Source organism: Bos mutus, chromosome 13 (genome assembly GCF_027580195.1).
Source record: "Bos mutus isolate GX-2022 chromosome 13, NWIPB_WYAK_1.1, whole genome shotgun sequence".
Lineage (NCBI taxonomy): Eukaryota > Metazoa > Chordata > Mammalia > Artiodactyla > Bovidae > Bos > Bos mutus.
Window position 1 is genome coordinate 70,570,366 of NC_091629.1, and position 18,172 is coordinate 70,588,537.

Genomic DNA, 18,172 nt, shown 5'->3' on the forward strand with positions numbered 1-18,172 from the left:
GACCACCAACAAAGTATTTTTAAATTAAGAAACATACATTTTTTATGTATAATGGTATTGTGCACTTCTCGGACTACATTTAGTGCAAACACAACTTTTATATGCACTGGGAAACCAAAAAGGTCTGCAAGAGGGTAAAAGGACTTGCAAGAGGGTAAATCTGGTCTTTGTTATTCTGTCTTGGCAAGAAACAAGTCACAGAGACTTATCCAAAGTATAATGAAATTTTGAAACTACCACAATAATAAAAATCATTGCCTTAACGTTTTTTAAATGAAAAAGCAAGGTATATGAGAAAGTAGTTTCACGAGCTCCATTATGTTAAAGACATCGTGACTTCCACTGCAAATGAATTTGGTGTAGGCAGAGGAAGATTACCTAAATGCCAAATGAGTACCTGAAATTTCCAAAACTATATGCCATTTTCTGTGTAGCTTTGACCTTTGGCATTACCAGTTGGTAAATACAAAATTGGATCCATTTATGAGTAGGCCCAAAGTGCATTGAATTGGGGTTGGACATTTCCCCTCTAGCCAGTCAAAAAAGTATTCTTCAGTTATTTCTGAGGGTCCCCAAATGGGTCCTCACATGTGTCTGTAGATCAGTCTGTCAGCCACAGTTAGCACAGCACATCTGCCTCCTCCCTGGCCAGCCCCCACTCCATCTGCCTGAGAAGCCTCTTGCTAGCATCATTAAGGAAGCCTTCCCTAATGGGCTTTATTATGAGAGAGCCAGCCCTCCGGCTCTCCAGGCTGGACCAGGTTTCTCACAGAGGCAGGGGCTCCAGGCAATTCTGAGCCTACCATGCTTCAGACCTATCACCCCTGTAAGGAAAGCAGTTCAGTCCTCCAACACTGGGGCTCAAATGTAAACCAGCGAGCCAGACAGGGAACAGAGACCACATCACACTCCAGCCTCCTCTTCTCTCCCCACCATGTCTGCGTCAGTCAAACATCCTCTGTTCCGCCCCTGACAAAACAAAGGCCCTTGTGCTCATCAGGCAAAGACAGCAAATATTTGATGGGGCAGAGGGGGAGAAGAGCAGGTATTTCGTGTGTTAGCAGTATCTGGATGCAAAAACCACATAACCCAGGTGCCCTGTTCATAGTTGCTGGAGCTCATTAGCCCACGTCATGTGGACATTGTGACCTTCAGGACATAGAGGTCATCGGGTCTGAAGCCTCAGTTGAATGCCTCATTGAGTTGTTCTTGGATCATCCAGAAAAAGCTGAGGGCGAAAGCCACCCTCCTAGAGTGATCTGGCATTCTCCTTGGCAGTCTAGAATAAGGTACCCTCCTGGAAGGCACGACCTCTCCTGCATCAGGCACAGCTGTGGACTTCTTCCTCCTCCCACTCCTCCTCCAGGCTTCCGCTGACAGATCGGCCCAGCAGAGTCTCATTTCCTTTGGTGTCCTGGACCTTCCTTTCCACTGCGATTATACAAACATTTATTAGAGAATAATTTATTCCTCAGGCCCATTAATGGAGTCCAGATTCCATTTGTCTTATACGGACGGACAGATGTGCAGTGTTTTGTGCTACTTTCGATGAGCAATGCTGTTTACACAGAATTTTCCCAAGACCACCCAACTCAGTTTGCATGTCATCTTCAGCTACTTCCAAACCCTGGTTTCCAGAGGAAAAGAAAAAATTTAATAACTCAGCACCCCACCCAGTTTTGAAGACATGACTTCATACTGAAGGAATCTGCAAGCCTGCACTGCCAATCAACATGCCTACATCAAATAAACCATCTCTTATTCTGAAGAAGGGAAGGTGGCTCTAGAAGCATTCTGCTCTCTGACCTCCTCACATGGCTCATGGCTCATTTAGGTACCTGGAGCAGTTGGAAGCCAAGACCATAAATCTAAAAAATAATAATAGATGAAACACTTAATAGTTGGACCTCCCCAAGTCTTCCACTTTCTGTAGGTTTCACGTAAATTGCCTTTCCCCTCAGCTCTGGATTATATCTAAAGATACTGCTAATGATTTTTTACACATAGAAAGTTTGCTGGATTTTTATGGTGTTTCCATAAATTGGCTTTTTTTTTTTTTTTGCTCACTCCATGAACTCTGACACAAGTAAGGCGGTTGGTAGTCTCTGTGTTTTTGAGATAAGTAAATGAGAAGTCAGGTGAGTTTGCCAAGGTGTCCCAGTGAGTAATCCATAAAGGCAATCATTCTGGTTGATCATAATCATTTATTTTCTTTTGAACAATCATGTTTAATCTGGAACCATTTCCTATTTTTAAATTTGGTTGTGTTGAGTTTCATAGACATGCCATTACATTATAGATGGATATGAAATATGTTACTTTATTATTTGCCAAGATGTAAGGATACATCAATGCCTTTTATTTGTAAGCCCTGTCTGAATTTTAGCCAGCGATTTGTACAGGAAATGTGAACCAGGAAGCAATATTCTGGGTTTCTTCTGTAAACACTGATGAATTTTAGTCATATGAATGACTGGGAATGTTACTCACATAAAGTACAGTAGAACTTGACAGAGTGGAAAAAATGACTGGAATAAAGGTTAAGATCCCTGGCACTAGGCCTGGATCTATCATTAACTCAATTTTTAAAATCCACATCCTTTCCTTATTTAGATAATAAAAGAGGAAAATCCAATTCAGTACGTATTTATCAGTGGCTTACTGTGGGTGAGGTATTTTACATATGACTTTTTTTTAACTTTTGGCTGCACGGAGTCTTTGTTTCAGCGCATGGGCTGAGTTTCCCTGCAGCGTTTAGAATCTTAGGTCCAGGGTCAGACCCCCATCCCCTGCATTGAAAGGTGAATTCTTAACCACTGGCCGCCAGTGGTTAAGAAGTCCTTACACATGATGACATTTAATTTAAACCTCACAACCATCCAAATGGGTAGGTGTTATTGTCCTATTTTACAGAAGAGAGGACCAACATCAGGGGGCTAAAGAAGGGGGCAAGGTGGGGTCATGTTCCTTTCTGCATACAAAGTCCCACTGGGTGTAGAGGAGCCTGTAAAGATGAAAGGGATAGAGTCCCTCTCAGGGTGCTTTCAAAATAGCAGAAGCGAACATATGCACAGCCAGTGAGCAGAGAGGTGCCAGTTACGGAGAAAGAAGCAAGCACTGCCTGAAATGGTGCTGAAGGCCAGGGAAGCCCATCAGAAGGACCAGTTGATTCTGGCTGTTGGTGGGGGTCTGGGGGTTGAAGAGGGTCAGGTGCTGACCTATCATGAGAGTAGACTTTAATTTGTCTATCTATATTTTTTACAAGCAGAGATGTGGCAGAAAGACATTCTGGGTGGAGGAAGCATCAGTAAGACACAGTGATGGCTCAATCAGCGGGTTGGTATGGGCAGAGCACAGACCCAGGCAAGTGTGTCCCCTCTGGGCCTGCTCCATCCTTGTCGCCCAGAAGCTTGTTGGAAATGCAGACTGTCAGGTCCCATTGCAGAGGAGATCACAGTCTGCACAGATGAGTCATGTGCAGAAGGGGTAAAGGGTCAAGTCACATGGAAAGGTAGCTTCTGATCAGACCCAAGAGAGAAGTATAGGACTTATGGGTTAGATGGAGCAAGACAGAGGGTCGGTCCTGCTCTGTCTTCAGCTCCATCACTTTTCAGCTGTGGGACCTTTGGTGAAGTTTGTTGTTATTGTTGTTGAGTCACTAAGTCGACTCTTTGTGACATCATGGACTGTAACCCGCCAGGCTCCTCCGTCCGTGGGATTTCCCAGGCAAGAATACTGGAGTGCGTTGCCATTTCCTTCTCCAGGGGATCTTCCTGACCCAAGTATCAAACCCATGACTCCTGCATTGGCAGGCAGATTCTTTACCACTGAGCCACCTGGGAAGCTCTCGGCAAAGTTATTAAAAAAATTTTTTTAAGTTACCTGTTGCCTCAAGATTTTTTTAAATGGACTTTATTTTTTTAGAGCAATTTCAGGTTCACATCAAAATCTAGGGGAAAGGACAAAGAATTCCTGTATACCCACTGCCCTCACACACCCTCAGCCTCCCCGATTATCAACATCTCCGACCAGATTGGTAACCTGTGTTACAGCTGATGAACCTACATTGATTCATCATCACCCAAAGTCCATAGTTTACAGTAGGGTTCATTCTTGGTGTTGTACACTCTAATGGGTTTAGATAAATGTATAATAATATGTATCCATCACCATGGTGTCATAGAGTATTCTCACAACCCTAAAAATCACTTTAAAAATGTGCCCCATCTTTTCATCTCTTCCTCCCCCAAATTCCAGGTAACTACTGATTTTTTTACTGTCTTCATAGTTTTGCCTTTTCCAGAAAGTCATATAGTTGGAATCATATAATATGTAGCCTTGTCAGATTGGCTTCTTTTACTTAGTAATATGCATTTAAGCTTCCTTTCATGGCTTGACAGCTCATTTCATTGTAGTGCTGAATAATATTACATTGTCTGAACGTATCACAGTCTGTTTATACCTTCGCCCACTGAAAGGTATCTCGGTTGTTTCCAAGTCTAGCAGTTGTGAATAAAACTGCTTTAAATATCCAAGTACAAGTTTTCCTTAAGTATTTTTTAAGTTTTAATATTTTTTATAGAAGTATAGTTGATTTACAATGTTGTGTTAATTTCTGCTGTACAGCAGAGTGATTCAGTTATACATATATACATTCTTGTTTTAAATTTCTTTTCCATTATGGTTTATCATAGGATATTGACTGTAGTTCTCTGTGCTATACAGTAGGTCCTTGTTGTTTATCCATTCGGTATATAAAAGCTTGTATCTGCGAACCTGAACCTTCTATTCCATCCCTCCTCCAGCCCCCTTGCCCTTGGCAGCCACCAGTCTATTTGCTATGTCCATGATTCTACTTCTGTTTCAATAGGTTCATTTGTGTTGTAGTTTAGATTCTACATGTAAGGGATATATATTTGTCTTTCTCTGTCTGACTTACTTCACTTAATATGGTAATCTCTAGTCGAATCCATGTTGCTACAAATGGCATTTTGACTTTTTTATGGCTGAGGAGTATTCCTGTGTGTGTGTGTGTGTGTGTGTGTGTGTGTACATATCATGTCTTCTTTATTCATTCATCTATTGGTGGCCGTTTAGGTTGTTTCCATGTCTTGGCTATTGTGAATGGTGCTGCTATTAACATTGGGTTATAGGTCTCTTTTTGGATTAGAGTTTTGTCTGAATATATGCCCAGGAGTGGGATTGCTGGATCATATGCTAATTCTATTTTTTGTTTCCTGAGGAACCTCTATACTGCTTCACAGTGGCTAGGGTGTGAATTTTGGTATGGATCCAAGTGTTCTACTCTGTGGGTAAATAATAAGGAGCATGATTGCTGGATCACGTCTTACAGGATTCTGTTTGGACTCATGTAAGCAGTGGCCTTAGCATTCTAGCGCCTAGCATTCAGTAAATGGTTCTCAAAGTCAGACTTGCCCCTTGTATGTATGGAGTGCAGGGCAAGAGAACAAATGGAGATTCACCTATCATATGCCTAAATAGTTAAGGTTTTGAAACTTTATAGATTTGTCCATGGCCAGGCTCATGTTTCCAGCCAGATCACCTGAACTGGAGGCTGTAGGAGCTGTGCTTGTCCAGGCAGTGGACAAGCCTGGGCAGAGCCAAGTGCCTTCTGGGCAGGGTGGGGCACCAGCTGAGCCCAGCACCTGGGTGGTGACCAAGCCTGCCTGAACCCCGCATGGGATTGGCAAGGTTAAGCTCTCCAGGGGGTTGGGGCAGCTAGACTCTTCATGCCTCTCTTTGCTAACTCAGATGCCCCCAAAGACCCTATCTCTGAGCACAGAGGGAACACAGTTATCCGGGGACTCCAGTCTCTGAGGCACCTGCTTTGGGTGATTTAGGGCAGCCAACTTGAAAACAGACCAACCCCTCTTTGTCTGGTTTCCCAAGGTAGGCCACTGCCACCTTCCCTACAACAACCTAACTTGACCCTGCAAGGGTCGGGGGTGAGGCACAAAGCCCAGTTCAGCACACATTTCCCTGTTGCATAATTCCCATTAGCTCTAACTGCCCCAGAGTTTCCCCCAAAACTGCCTTTTAAGACCAAAAAGAAAACAAATGTCTTTGTGTTTTGGTATTTGTGATGTGCAAGACTTCTCTTGCCTGACTCTAAGGATGGCCCTGCCCAACACAATGACAAAACGAGACTCCTTTCTATAGGCATGGGCAACTGCAAACATATTTTGAGCTGAGAGTTCACACGAGGAAGCAGAACCTTGTGGTCCCAGAGTACAACCGGGTGGGAACAAAAGTGGATTCGGTCTAATGCCAGAAAGCAGTGTGTGTTCTGGACGTCTGCTCAGCTCAGGGTGTCCTAGCAGCCCTCGCCCTCCGCCCTTCGTGTTTACCATCCCAGCCCCTGGCAATCTTAAAATGGGTCTGTAAGAGCTGCTTTAAGATTTCTTTAGTGTTAAACAACAATGTCCATTTGAATTCTTTTATTTAGAATTATAGTTATAAATCTGCCTTGGGTTATCTAGGAGGAAAAAACTGTGTGGCGAAAATGACCTTTCAAGAGATGGTTAGGACTTCCCTGGTGGTCCAGTGCTTAAGAATCCACCCTGCAATGCAGGGAATGCTGGTTCGATTCCTAGTGGGGGAACTAAGATCCTACATGCTGAGGAGCAACTAAGTCCATGCTGTGCAACTAAAGAGTCCTCCTGCCTCAAGGGAAGAGCCACATGACACAGTGAAGGTCTTGGGTGCAGCAACTAAGACCTAATGCAACCAAATAAATAAATATTTTTTAAAAAAAGAAATGATGAAGTTTATAAGAAAAAAGAAAGAAAAAAAAAGTTACCACTGGGATATGGTCATCCACATTTGAACACGTAGATTTTACTAAAGTCCTTTGGGGTCGCTGACATGTGTTAAGGGCTCAGTTTGTTTTTTCCTTCTGATCCATAATTTAAAAACATAATTTAAACCAAAGCAACAAATCCATACCAGGTTTCAAAACAGAAGGATAGCCTGCTTCAAGGTTTCAGAGTCCATGTAAAGCAATGTCACTGAATCTGTTTTTAAACTTAGTTTCCTCCTTTCTGGGGTCTTTGATAACTAAATTGAAGTAAAGGTCCATTTTTCTCCTTTTCCCTCCCTTTTTCCTTTTTCTTGGTGACCCTTCATTATTCCTACCAGCCTATAGCTTCTTATTATTGTGGTTGCTTCTTCTGTCCCAAAATTGCTTTATTTGTCATAAAGAAAAGAGCCTTTCTCTGTTGGGTAGGGATTACTCTTAGCTAACCAGTACCTCTCTTGGAGAATGGGTGGTATGGAATACCAGTCACAATAGAGCAATAAATCATTGTCATTAAACAGAAAGCCGTTTTGTCCTCGAATAAAGTCTCAACCGTGCTTGCAAAAGCTACACACCAAATTTAGAAAATGTAAAATGTATGTGTCCCTTCAACTGAGCTAAATTGTACATGCTGATATATACATATTTTTTTCCTGGTTAAATGCTAGTTTGGCTTTAAAATACATCCTTTACTCATCATGAATGACTGATCTTAATAATTCCTGATACATCTTAATAATTCCTGTTTTATTTTTTATGTTCAGAATTCACATGGATTTTTGCATTTATATTTTTTTCAAAGTACTGAGAAGGCTCTTTGGATACCAGTGTAATAGAATAGTAGTAATAATAGTAAATAAACAGTTTCTTTATGGGTGGGAATCACTCAGACATCACAGAGGAAGGTCTGTATTCTTTCAGTCTTAGCATTTTCCAGGTTGCTCAAGTCCGCTTCCTTTGTGTCCACTTTCAATCAAACTTTACAGATATTTTCTCACTTGTTTGTTTATCTGTAGTTTTTATTTTTTCTCTGTCTCCATTGGGCAATAAGCTCCTTCCAGTTCCTGGACAGCTGGAAGAAGAACTTAGAGCAAGGGAAACCAAGTGCTGCCTGAGAACACTTAGTACTGTGATGTGGGTAGTGGAAGAGGTATTAAAAATATAGCGAACACATGTATGCAGATACTTCAGTGTAGCTCAACAAGCACTGGATGCCATGGTGTGTCGGCCACAGCGGGTGTAATTAGGGTGAAAATCAGGCGGTTTGTGCTCAAGTTTGCACGCCACTGGCCATTGCTGCATTCTCAGAAAATTCTAGTTGGACGTGACCTGTTGACATTTAGAGAGTGTTATCAGACACAGATCAAGTCCAGAGGACTCCAGGAAAACTTCCTAGAAGAGATCATGCATGAACTGAGTCTTGAGGAAAGAGTAAGAATTACTGCCAGGAGTAGCCACCAGCTAAGACGTGGAGGAAGAAGCAGTACATCGTGTGCTGGGGATGCCTAGGATCTCATGCGGCACGGTGATGCGTGATGACGTGTCATGAGTAAGTTGTCACTAATCATGCTTATCAATATTTGCAAATATTGAGTTCTCCTGTAAATTGGTATGAAATCTTAGTCAAGGTTCTGTCATTGACAGGTAGTGTAAATCTATTTTAAATTACCTTAAGTGAAGATGGTGAATCAAAGGGAAGAATTGAAGCAGCTCATGATCCCCAAGCAAAAATGCAGCCAGGGTTGGGAAAATTATCAGGAGCCTAGCCATCCAGTCTCCTGTTCTACAGATCGTCACCTGCCATCTTGTGAAGCAATTTCAAGGTTAACTCTTGCTCTGCTGACTGTAAACGGCTCCTACAAAGAATAGATGAGAGGTGATAAGGACAAAAGAGGGTACAAGCATGGTTTCCAGGTGGCTTCTGTCCATCGGGAGAAAGATGAAAACAGCAGAGTGGAGTGATGTGGGTAATTATACCCACAAAATGGTCCACTGTAAAGATTCAGACACCACCGCTTGGGAGCTAGGGGATCACTGAGAAACCCTGAAGGAACATACAGTGGAGCTTGTTTTTAACCAAGACTGTAGCCCTGATGCACAGTTGCCACAGGACAGGAGTCCTCCTTAACCACACGCCTCATGGGTGGCCGTCAGCCTCAGAAACCTTAACCCCAGAGCACGAGACATTCATGTATCAATGATGGACTCAGTGAACTGTGCAAAGAATCATCACGAGGTCCAAGTTGAGAAACTTGGGTAGACATGCAAATTTCTTAGACTAAAAGTAGATGATGATCCTGGGGTAAGCCAAGGCTTTAGGAACTGCTTCTTGTTATGCACCAGGTATTCCGTGCTCAATTCATATTAATTCATTTACTCCTCCCAATAATCCTAGGAGGTAGGAACTATTAACATTGATTGACACTCTCTTTTTATAGATGAGGACACTAGAGTACTGAAAGGTTAAGTCGCTTCCTCGAGGTTGGACAGCTCATAGAAGGTGGGGCTGGGGCTGGAACCCAGGCAGTCTGGTCCCCAAGGGCTTGTAGGGACCCCCCAGCTGCCTGTTTACCAGTCGCCATGTTTTCCTTTCTCACAGCTCATCCACATATTGTAAGAATGAGATTCTAAACAAAAATGACCTCAGAAACAAATGGATATTTAAATGAGCAAGAACCAAAAAGATGGCAAGTCTGTTTAAAAGGAAGCAAAAATATTGACATAGGAGTTTTCAAACTTTTTGGTTCCCACCGTCTTACCTTGAGGGAAGATTCCCTGGAGGAAGATATGGCAACTCACTCTAGTATTCTTGCCTGGAGAATCCCATGGACAGAGGAGCCTGGGGGGCTATAGTCCATGGGGTCACACAGAGTTGGACATGATTGAAGTGACTTGGCACATCTTACCTTGAACCCAGTTAATACAACAGAGATAAGTGGAGTTTCTCTGGGTGAAGCAAAGGGCAGACATACAAGCCACTGCCCTGTGACCTCCACTTTGACCCTAGGTGGCTTAAAGGACTCAGGGACCGAGTTAAGGGTCATGTCCTATATCCACCACTGGTTGAAAAGGAAACACTGGAACTGATTCATCTCTCCTTGTTATCTGACTTTGTACCACATGTTAAGAGTTTTTGAAAAATTTTTCAACCCTGCAACATTTTCATAAGAAACTGTCCACTTTGATCATTAAAACTTCTTATAATGAACTGTTTGTGTGTTTTAAAAAATATTTCCTTAGTTATTTTGTTATTTTTGGCTGTGCTGGGTCTTTATTGCTGCACGCGGGCTTTCTGTAGTCGAGGTGAGCAAGGGCTACTTTCAAGTTGCGGTGTGCAGGCTTCTCACTGTCGTGGCTTCTCTTGTTGCAAAGAGCGGGCTCTAGAGCCCAGGCTCAGTAGTTTCAATACACGGGCTTATTTGCCAGCAACATGTGGAATCTCCCCAGAGGAGGGATCAAATGTGTGTCCCCTGCATTGACGGCAGATTCTCAACTACTGATCACCAGGGAAGTGCTATAATGAACTGTTTTGGTTGGGGGTTTGCCTTTATTTGATATAGTGCCGTTGACCTTACTGAGCACAGGAGAATAGCTGAGAGGAAGGATGAGGCTGAAAAGAAGAGGGAAAAAAGCAAAGTTAAGGCATCTGTGGCGGCTGAGAATGTTGAGAAAGTCTGTGTGTGTATGGATTCTGAAGCAAGTCTCTCTGACTTTGGAAATGAGTGGCTGAGAGAGTGATTCTTTTGTTTATTTGTTTTCTTTACTCATCCCCTTCCCGTTCCTCAAAAGGAATTCAGGATATTATTCTTACTTGGCTATGTTTTTTCCTGAACATTATCTAAACAGTCCAAATTCTCTTTTGTACCAGCAGTCACTATATATGCTGAGCTCTTTGTTGTACCTGGAGACCAAGTCACCAAAACTAGTAATTTCCAATATGTTTGTTTCTGAGGGTGCCTGGACTAAATGTCGGAGACTTCCTTTGCTCTTTATTCATTTGGTTTAATGTTTTTAATTGGAGTATAATTGCTTTACAATGTTGTGTTAGTTTCTCCTGTACAACAGCGTGGATCAGCTATATGTATACATATATCCCTTCCCTCTTGAGCCTCCCTCCCACCCTTCCTTTGCCATTTAAATAAATCCACACAACCGTTACCAGCATTTCTGCCAAGGTGTGTATTTCTCCTAGCCATTTCAGCTTATATATTTTACTTCCTTAGTACAACCAGGACCCAATTCTTCTCCCTGGTACTCTCAAAGATACACTGTTATTTCTACCTTCTAGGAAAGTTGTGGGGGATGGGGCTTGTTAACACAAGAATAATGCCAAGCCAGACAATCCTAGAACTGAACTGGTTTCCCTCACTTACTAATAGTGCCTTTTTTGGGCAAGCTACTCAGACTCTTACTGCCTCCAGTTCCTCATTTGTAAACTGGGGATTAAATAATACCTATTCTGAGCTCTACTGAACCTTAGCAAAATAGATAAATTCATTCATATACAAACTTCTAGCATACAGAAAAAAGACAAAGACCCACCCAACTCATGAGGCTTGTATAACTTGCTTTAAAAATCCACAGAGGTAGCAAAAGAGAGGAAAGTACAGGTCAGTCTAATTTATGAAGATCAGATGAACAATCCCAAGTAAAATATCTTCAAATCAAAATCAATGATGTTAAAAAAAAAGAAAGGATACATCAATCCTAGGAATATCGGGATGTCTGTGAACCACTGTGCAGAGGGATTGCATCAGTGACCCTGATTAAATGGCTTCCCTGTGTCTATGTACTTTGTTCTGTTACTTGATGATTGCATCTCAGATTAATGCTGGGCTTGTTCATGTGACTTGCTTTGCTAATGGGACAGTAGAAACTTGACTCAAGCAGAGGTGTTTAAAAAAAAAAAAAAAAAAAAAGCCAAAACAGCAAAAGATCAGTGGATTCTGGATAGTCTTTGATTTTCTCCTTTGGCTATCAGTTCCCATAAGAAGAAAATGATTGGTTTTATCTAACTTATGGGGCACTTTCAAACATTTCAAGCATTTTTACCACTCCTTTGCAGTTAGGAATAAATGCTTTCAAACTGGAAGTAAGAACATTTTAAGGTCATTTTTTTTTCCTCTTGAGCAGTAAGGTGAAAAACAAAAGGCTGCTTCATTGGTAAAACTATTATATTGGTTGATTGGCTTTTTTCTTTTTTCCTTTCTGATGACCAGTGCTGTGACAATGTACTTCTAGGTCTAGACTCTGAATTGCAAGTGACAGAATCCAATTCAAACTAACCCAAGAAAATTCCTTTAGGGGAATGACCTCCCTCCCCAAAAGAGGCAGGGCCTTCTTGCCAGAATAAGGGAGAAAAGCACTGAACTGGCCAAAGCAACAGCAGTAACCGAAGATACTTCCTGGCTCAGCACATCATATGTCTATTCCCTCTTTTGGTGTCTTCTCACTTAGGTTATCATTCGGATGAAGGGACTGCAGTGTCACCAAAGTCTTGCTTGATCATGAAACCAATTGCATATAGGATGTCCCCTTCAGTTCCTCTAATGCATCTTTGCAAGGAAACCAGAAAATAAGTTGCTTGCCTTCTGTTACCTGTTCTGCCCCCATGTTATTCTATTGTGATATTTACTAAGAAACAACCCATATTTTATTGTGTGTGTGTGTGTGAGGTTTAATTGAGGCAGAATGATGTCCCGTATATAAATACTGTGAAAAGGAATGCTTATAATCTCTAATAGGATTTAAGTGAAAAGTCTCTTTTTTTAAACTGAAGTATAGTTGATTTACAATGTTGTGTTAGTTTCTGGTGTACAGCAAAGTGATTCAGCTATATGTATACATATATGTGTGTGTGTTAGTTGCTCAGTTGTGTCTGACTCATTGTGACCCACAGACTGTAACCTGCCAGGCTCCTCTGTCCAGGATTCTCCAGCCAAGAATACTGGAGTGGGTAGGCATTCCCTTTTCCAGGGGATCTTCCCAACCCAGGAATCAAGCCCAGGTCTCCTGCATTGCAGGCAGGTTCTTTTACCATCTGAGCCACAAGGGAAGCCCATATATATATACACACACACATATGAAATATTCTTTTTCAGAGTCTTTTCCATTATAGGTTATTACAAGGTATTGTGAAAAGTCTTCTAAATGGGATTCTAGTCTCATATTCCTGAGTTCCAGAAAGTTCCTGAGGCTTCATCATCCTTTTGTCACGATCTAAGTGTAATAGTTCTTGATCTGTAGCCTTTTAGAATTGCCCTTGATACAGATAAGGGATTGGACCCACATTGGTAGTGAGGAGAGGGGGTCTCTAACCCCTGTGGGAACCAAGTCTAATTGTTCCCCATTGCAGGGCTGTAACTGGGGCTGTTGGCACAGCTGACAAACGCTAGGCCCCCTCCCCAGCTCCCCCCGCCGTAGCCCTAACCACCCCAGGGAAGTCCGGGAGCATGACTGTCTTCTCCAATTCCATCTGCCTCAGAATAGGCTCGGGCACCTTCCATGGTTTTATTTTGTTCCAAAATTAGATTTGCTTGTCCTCTCCCCACTCCCTCCATCCCCTCTCCACACAGGCTCGGCTATCAGCCATTAGGATGCTTTGTCTCAAACACGATGGCAGGAGACTGGCTCTTGGTAACCATAGGCAACCATGAATCAGGACCAGCTATTTGTGCTATATTTGCAAGGCACAATCCAGCTCCTGGCTGGGTAGATGGGGAAACGTGCTGTATACAGCTTTTCTTGTATAGTAAAATATTATCTCCCCCTTTCCGCTTAGAATGACCAGTCCATGGACGAGATGCAAATCATTGGAGGCGATGATCTTTGGACTCTGGCTGGAAAGGTTTGTTCATGTGACTCTGCTTTGTGCCCACTGAGGCCTGGGTGTTGTGGGGAAAACAGTAACCTCCATTTCAGGTCAGCGCTGCAGTCCATTTCAGACACTCTCCTGGGTTTGCTAATTCATGCAAATGAATGTGTGGATCCTTTTAATGATTCCTCCTTTTATAAAACACTCCTTTTATAATGCTTCCAAGGCCTGACTCAGACCAAATCTTTCGTCTCCAAGCTTCCTTCCAATCTTATTTCAGACAACCTCACATTACAAACCCCCCTTAACACTCCTTCTTCTCTTTCCCATTTTTTTTTTTCCTACTCACACTTTCAGGTACCTCCTGAAAGGGAATTCTTTTCCTTTATTTGTCTGATTTTCACCCTTCATCTCCTCCTGGGCACCAAAGCACTTTAGTAAGACATTTAAACATGTTTGTTGAAGTGTTTAAAATTTAGGCAGGGAATTAAAAAAAAAGAATATCTAAAGACTTTTTCATTTTTCAACACTTTGCCTCCCCCCCACCCGGCGCTGTCCCCCATTAAAAAAATGTATCCCATGAGATTTTGAAGCAGCACCTCCGATATTAACTTGGAGATCCAAATCTGCCAAAGCTTAGTAATTACATGAAAAACTCTGGATTCTGACAGAAATCCATGCATTGGGAAGGAAGAGTGTTTCATCAAGCAGATGGTCTGTGCAAGTGTGACCTGAAACGCGAGTTTTGCCATGAATGAAAGCAACACAGAATTTGTTTTTCTTCAGCTCTCCTGACATTATCTAGTATTCATTATCCCTGAGCAACTTAAGCTTTCTAAGTGAAATGAAGCAGTCTGTTACACAAGCTTAATCTCGTATCTGCAGTTGTTACTGGTTTGCAGTGCCCACCTGGGGAGGGGATAGTAGCCATATTTAATAAAAATGTGTATAATAACACTAGGAACATTGAAGAGCCACAAGGGCTAACTGCAGAACAGCTTCCTTCCTCTCCTCAGAAGATAGCTTAGCATCTGAGTGTTAAATTGCTACCTAGTAGTAAACTGCGTCCTACAGAAACTGGAATTCACTAGTTGGTGTTAATGTATGTATCACGAGGCCGCCATTTGATGTTACTACATCACTGTATAATCCTGGAAAGATTAAAAAAAAATCAAAGCTATTTCCAGAAATTCATAACTTTTAACAACCCTGGGGGTTGTCTTTAAATGATATCATTGTAGTGCTTTGTTGTATGACATTGCCTTGAAGTTTATCACATAGGAGAAATCGTGTGCCTTGTGCATTCACCATGGAGTCTGTCAAAGTGGCAGCTCGAAGAACCCCAAAGGAACGCCAGAAAAAAAATTGCACAGAAAAAGGGCAGTGTTTCTCTCCTGCCTTCTAAAATCATCTTGTATTTTGTTTTAAAGTCATTTTTCCTCTTATGTGAGCACTGGATAGTCCCTTCCTTTAGGAGGTAGAGAGAGGATAATGGTTCTAATTTTTTCAAGGAGAGACTGAGAAGAGATTGAAGAAAGGGGAGTTTCTTCCTGGGGGTGGAATGAGCAAGAAGGGGTGATAAGGCTGTGCCTCAGTTTCCCCTTCTGCAATTACTGCAAAGACCATCCCCTCATGAGAAAATAGACATCGTGGAAGTTCAGGCTAGGAGAAACAGCAAACCAGCCAAACAGTAAGTCTGAGCAGAGGTTGGCTTCAGTTTTTTGCTAGCATGACGAATGATTTGTCCAGGTCACCAGGTAATGTTATGTGGTATCTTTCCAGTCGCTGTGTGTGCAGAGATATATGCATTCAAATTCATGTCAAGTAGAACCCCCTGGGCTTCTTGGGTAAATATTTCTAAGATGTATTTAGCCAGATTCTCAACTGTCATGACAGCTTAAGATTCTGCAGTTCAGGGTTCCTAGGCTCACATCAGAAGTCAATTAATGAACCAGTATAGACCACACTCTGTTCTCTCAAATACATCTTGAATCTGTCCATGTCTCTCCATCTCCATGGTAACATTCCAAGTCTAGACCTTGCTACTCAAAGTGTGTTCTAGGGCAGGTGTCAGATAAACTTTCCAGGTTGGGGCAGGCAGTAAATATTTTTTCAGTTTTGTGGCCCATACAGTCTTCTGCTGCAGCTATTTCACCTTGCCGTCATAGCACAAAAGCGGCTATTTGCAATAGATGAAGTGCAAACAAATGGACACGGCTGTGTTTCAATACAATTTTATTTACAAGAAACACGCGGCAGGCCAGATTTGGCCAATCAGCCATAGTTTGCTGACCTTTGGTCTAGGAACCAGCAAGGTCGGCAACTCCTGGAGACTTATTGAAAATGCAGTACCTCAGATCCCACCCCAGATTTGCTGAATTAAGTCTTCATGTTAACAAGGTGCCCTGATGATTCTATGCACATTAAAGTTTGAGAAGACTGGTCTCTAAGGCGAGACAACCTCTATCCCTTTTCTGGGCAGCATGAGCCATGCCTAACTAGTCTCCCTGAACTTCTGCCTTCACTTAACTCTTGTTAAGATGCTCAGTTGTGTCCGACTCTGCAACCCCATGGACCAGGCTTCCTTGTCCTTCGCCATTTCCCGGAGCTTGCTCAAACTCATGTCCATTGAGTCAGTGATGCCGTCCAACCATCTCATTCTCTGTCGTCCTCTTCTTCTGCCTTCAGTCTTTCCCAGCATCAGGGTCTTTTCAAATGAGTTTGCTCTTTGCATCAGGTGGCCAAAATATTAGAGCTTCAGCTTCAGCATCAGTCCTTCCAATGAACATTCAGGATTGATTTCCTTTAGGATTGACTGGTTTGAGTTCCTTGCAGTCCATGGCACTCTCAAGAGCCTTTTCCAACACCACAGTTCAAAAGCATCAACTTAACTGTTGCCACCTCTCAAACCAGTCTCCAAGAAGCAAAGGGATTTTCTTAAAATACAAATTGGATCCCATCACTTGCCTACTGAAAACCTTTCAGCAGCCTGTCAATTAGGGTTGTCAGACTTAGTTTAAAAAAAAAAAAAAACAAGATGCCAAGTTAAATTTGAATTTCAAATAAACAATGACTAAATTTTCAGTATAAGTATGTCCCATGCAGTATTTGGAACACACTTGGACTAAAATGTTGTTCTTTATCTGAAATTCAAATGTATCTGGATGTCCTATATTGTGCCTGGCAACCCAGTGCTCTGAGATTATAATCCAAACTCCTTATCACAGCCTAGAAGACCCCGATGATCTGGCCCTGTCTCCCCGACATCATGGCACACCGTTCACCACCTCCTCTCTGGCCATCACCACACCGGCTAAGCTCCTTCCTGCCGAGACCCTGGACAAGCTGTGACCTCTGCCTGGAGTTCACTTTCCTCCCATCCTTCAGATTTCAGCCTAAAGACTTTTGTGTCAGAGAGAGGCCTTCCCTGAGTCTCTAAAATGAGCACAAACTCCTCCCCACTAAGCCCCTGTCCCCCTATTCTCCATTAGCCTCTGTATCAGCACCCTCTTCCCACTGAAGCCCTTTCCGTAATTTCTGGTGTTTATTTGGGGCTTATTTTTCATTTGCCTATTTCCCCACCAGGATGTGGAAGGAGTGGAGGAGTGAAAAAAAAAATTCACTTAACTTTCCTTCTCCTTAAAAGAATAAAGGCTTTAATATAGCTTGCCCTCCCTACCCCTTCTTTAGCTTTTCAGAAATAGGCTGTCCATGAGGAGTTTGAGAGAACTATAAAAACAAATTTCAGGAATTTCCCTGGCAGCCCAGTGGTTAAGACTTTGCGCTTCTGCTGCAGGGGGTGTGGGTTCGATCATTGGTTGGGGATTAGGATCCCCCATGCTGTGCAGTGCTGCCAGAAAAAAAAACTTCAGAGGCCCTCTAGCATCTTCCCATCACGTAGAATTTATACCAGCTGGGGAAAAACTTGAATGGCACATAGCAATGGGCAGGTCCTTTTTTAAATGGTGGTAGAAGAAAGTCTGAAACTGCAATAAATATCTGCATCAACACATCTGAAGATGTGTTGGATGAATATCTGCATTGGAAGGTTTGGTACAGGTCATCATTTAACTTTTCCCTTCTCATAGAGTAATCACATGATTTCTCAATTAAAAAATTCACACTGAAGTTACATTTATCATTATATTACTACTCTACCATGAACTTGTTCTTGTGTTCTCTTTTTTAATGCTCAGCATCCAGGGAAGAACATTTAGGGGGTAGGGGGCCTTTCCACACGAGACTGTTCCTTGAGCTTAAAGAAATCCAAAGAAGGAATGATTTCTTCGGATTATAATTGTCTTAGAAGAAGGTGAGGTTTTATTTGGGACCAGAAGGTCAGGGAATAGCGCAGAAGAGGGAGAGAGAATAAATAGCATGTGGAATCGGGGAGGAAGAGAAGAAAACAGCAGAGCCAGAGAACAGGAGTGGCCCCGTGTGATTGAAGGAAATTCATCAAAAAATAGCAAAATAATAATTTAAAGAACTGAAATTGGATTTGGTTTATAGACTATATCGGGGACTTCCTTGGCAGTCCAGTG

The 18,172-nt window shown here is 42.3% G+C and overlaps 1 protein-coding gene across 1 annotated transcript in view; it reads left to right on the top strand.

Annotated features, from left to right (window-relative positions):
* The window catches only part of PRTFDC1 (phosphoribosyl transferase domain containing 1), a 104,209-nt gene that overhangs the window by 55,927 nt on the left and 30,110 nt on the right, over positions 1–18,172 (top strand). The window contains 1 exon segment of the mRNA XM_070382041.1: positions 13,599–13,664. Coding sequence (XP_070238142.1) covers positions 13,599–13,664 — 66 coding nt within the window.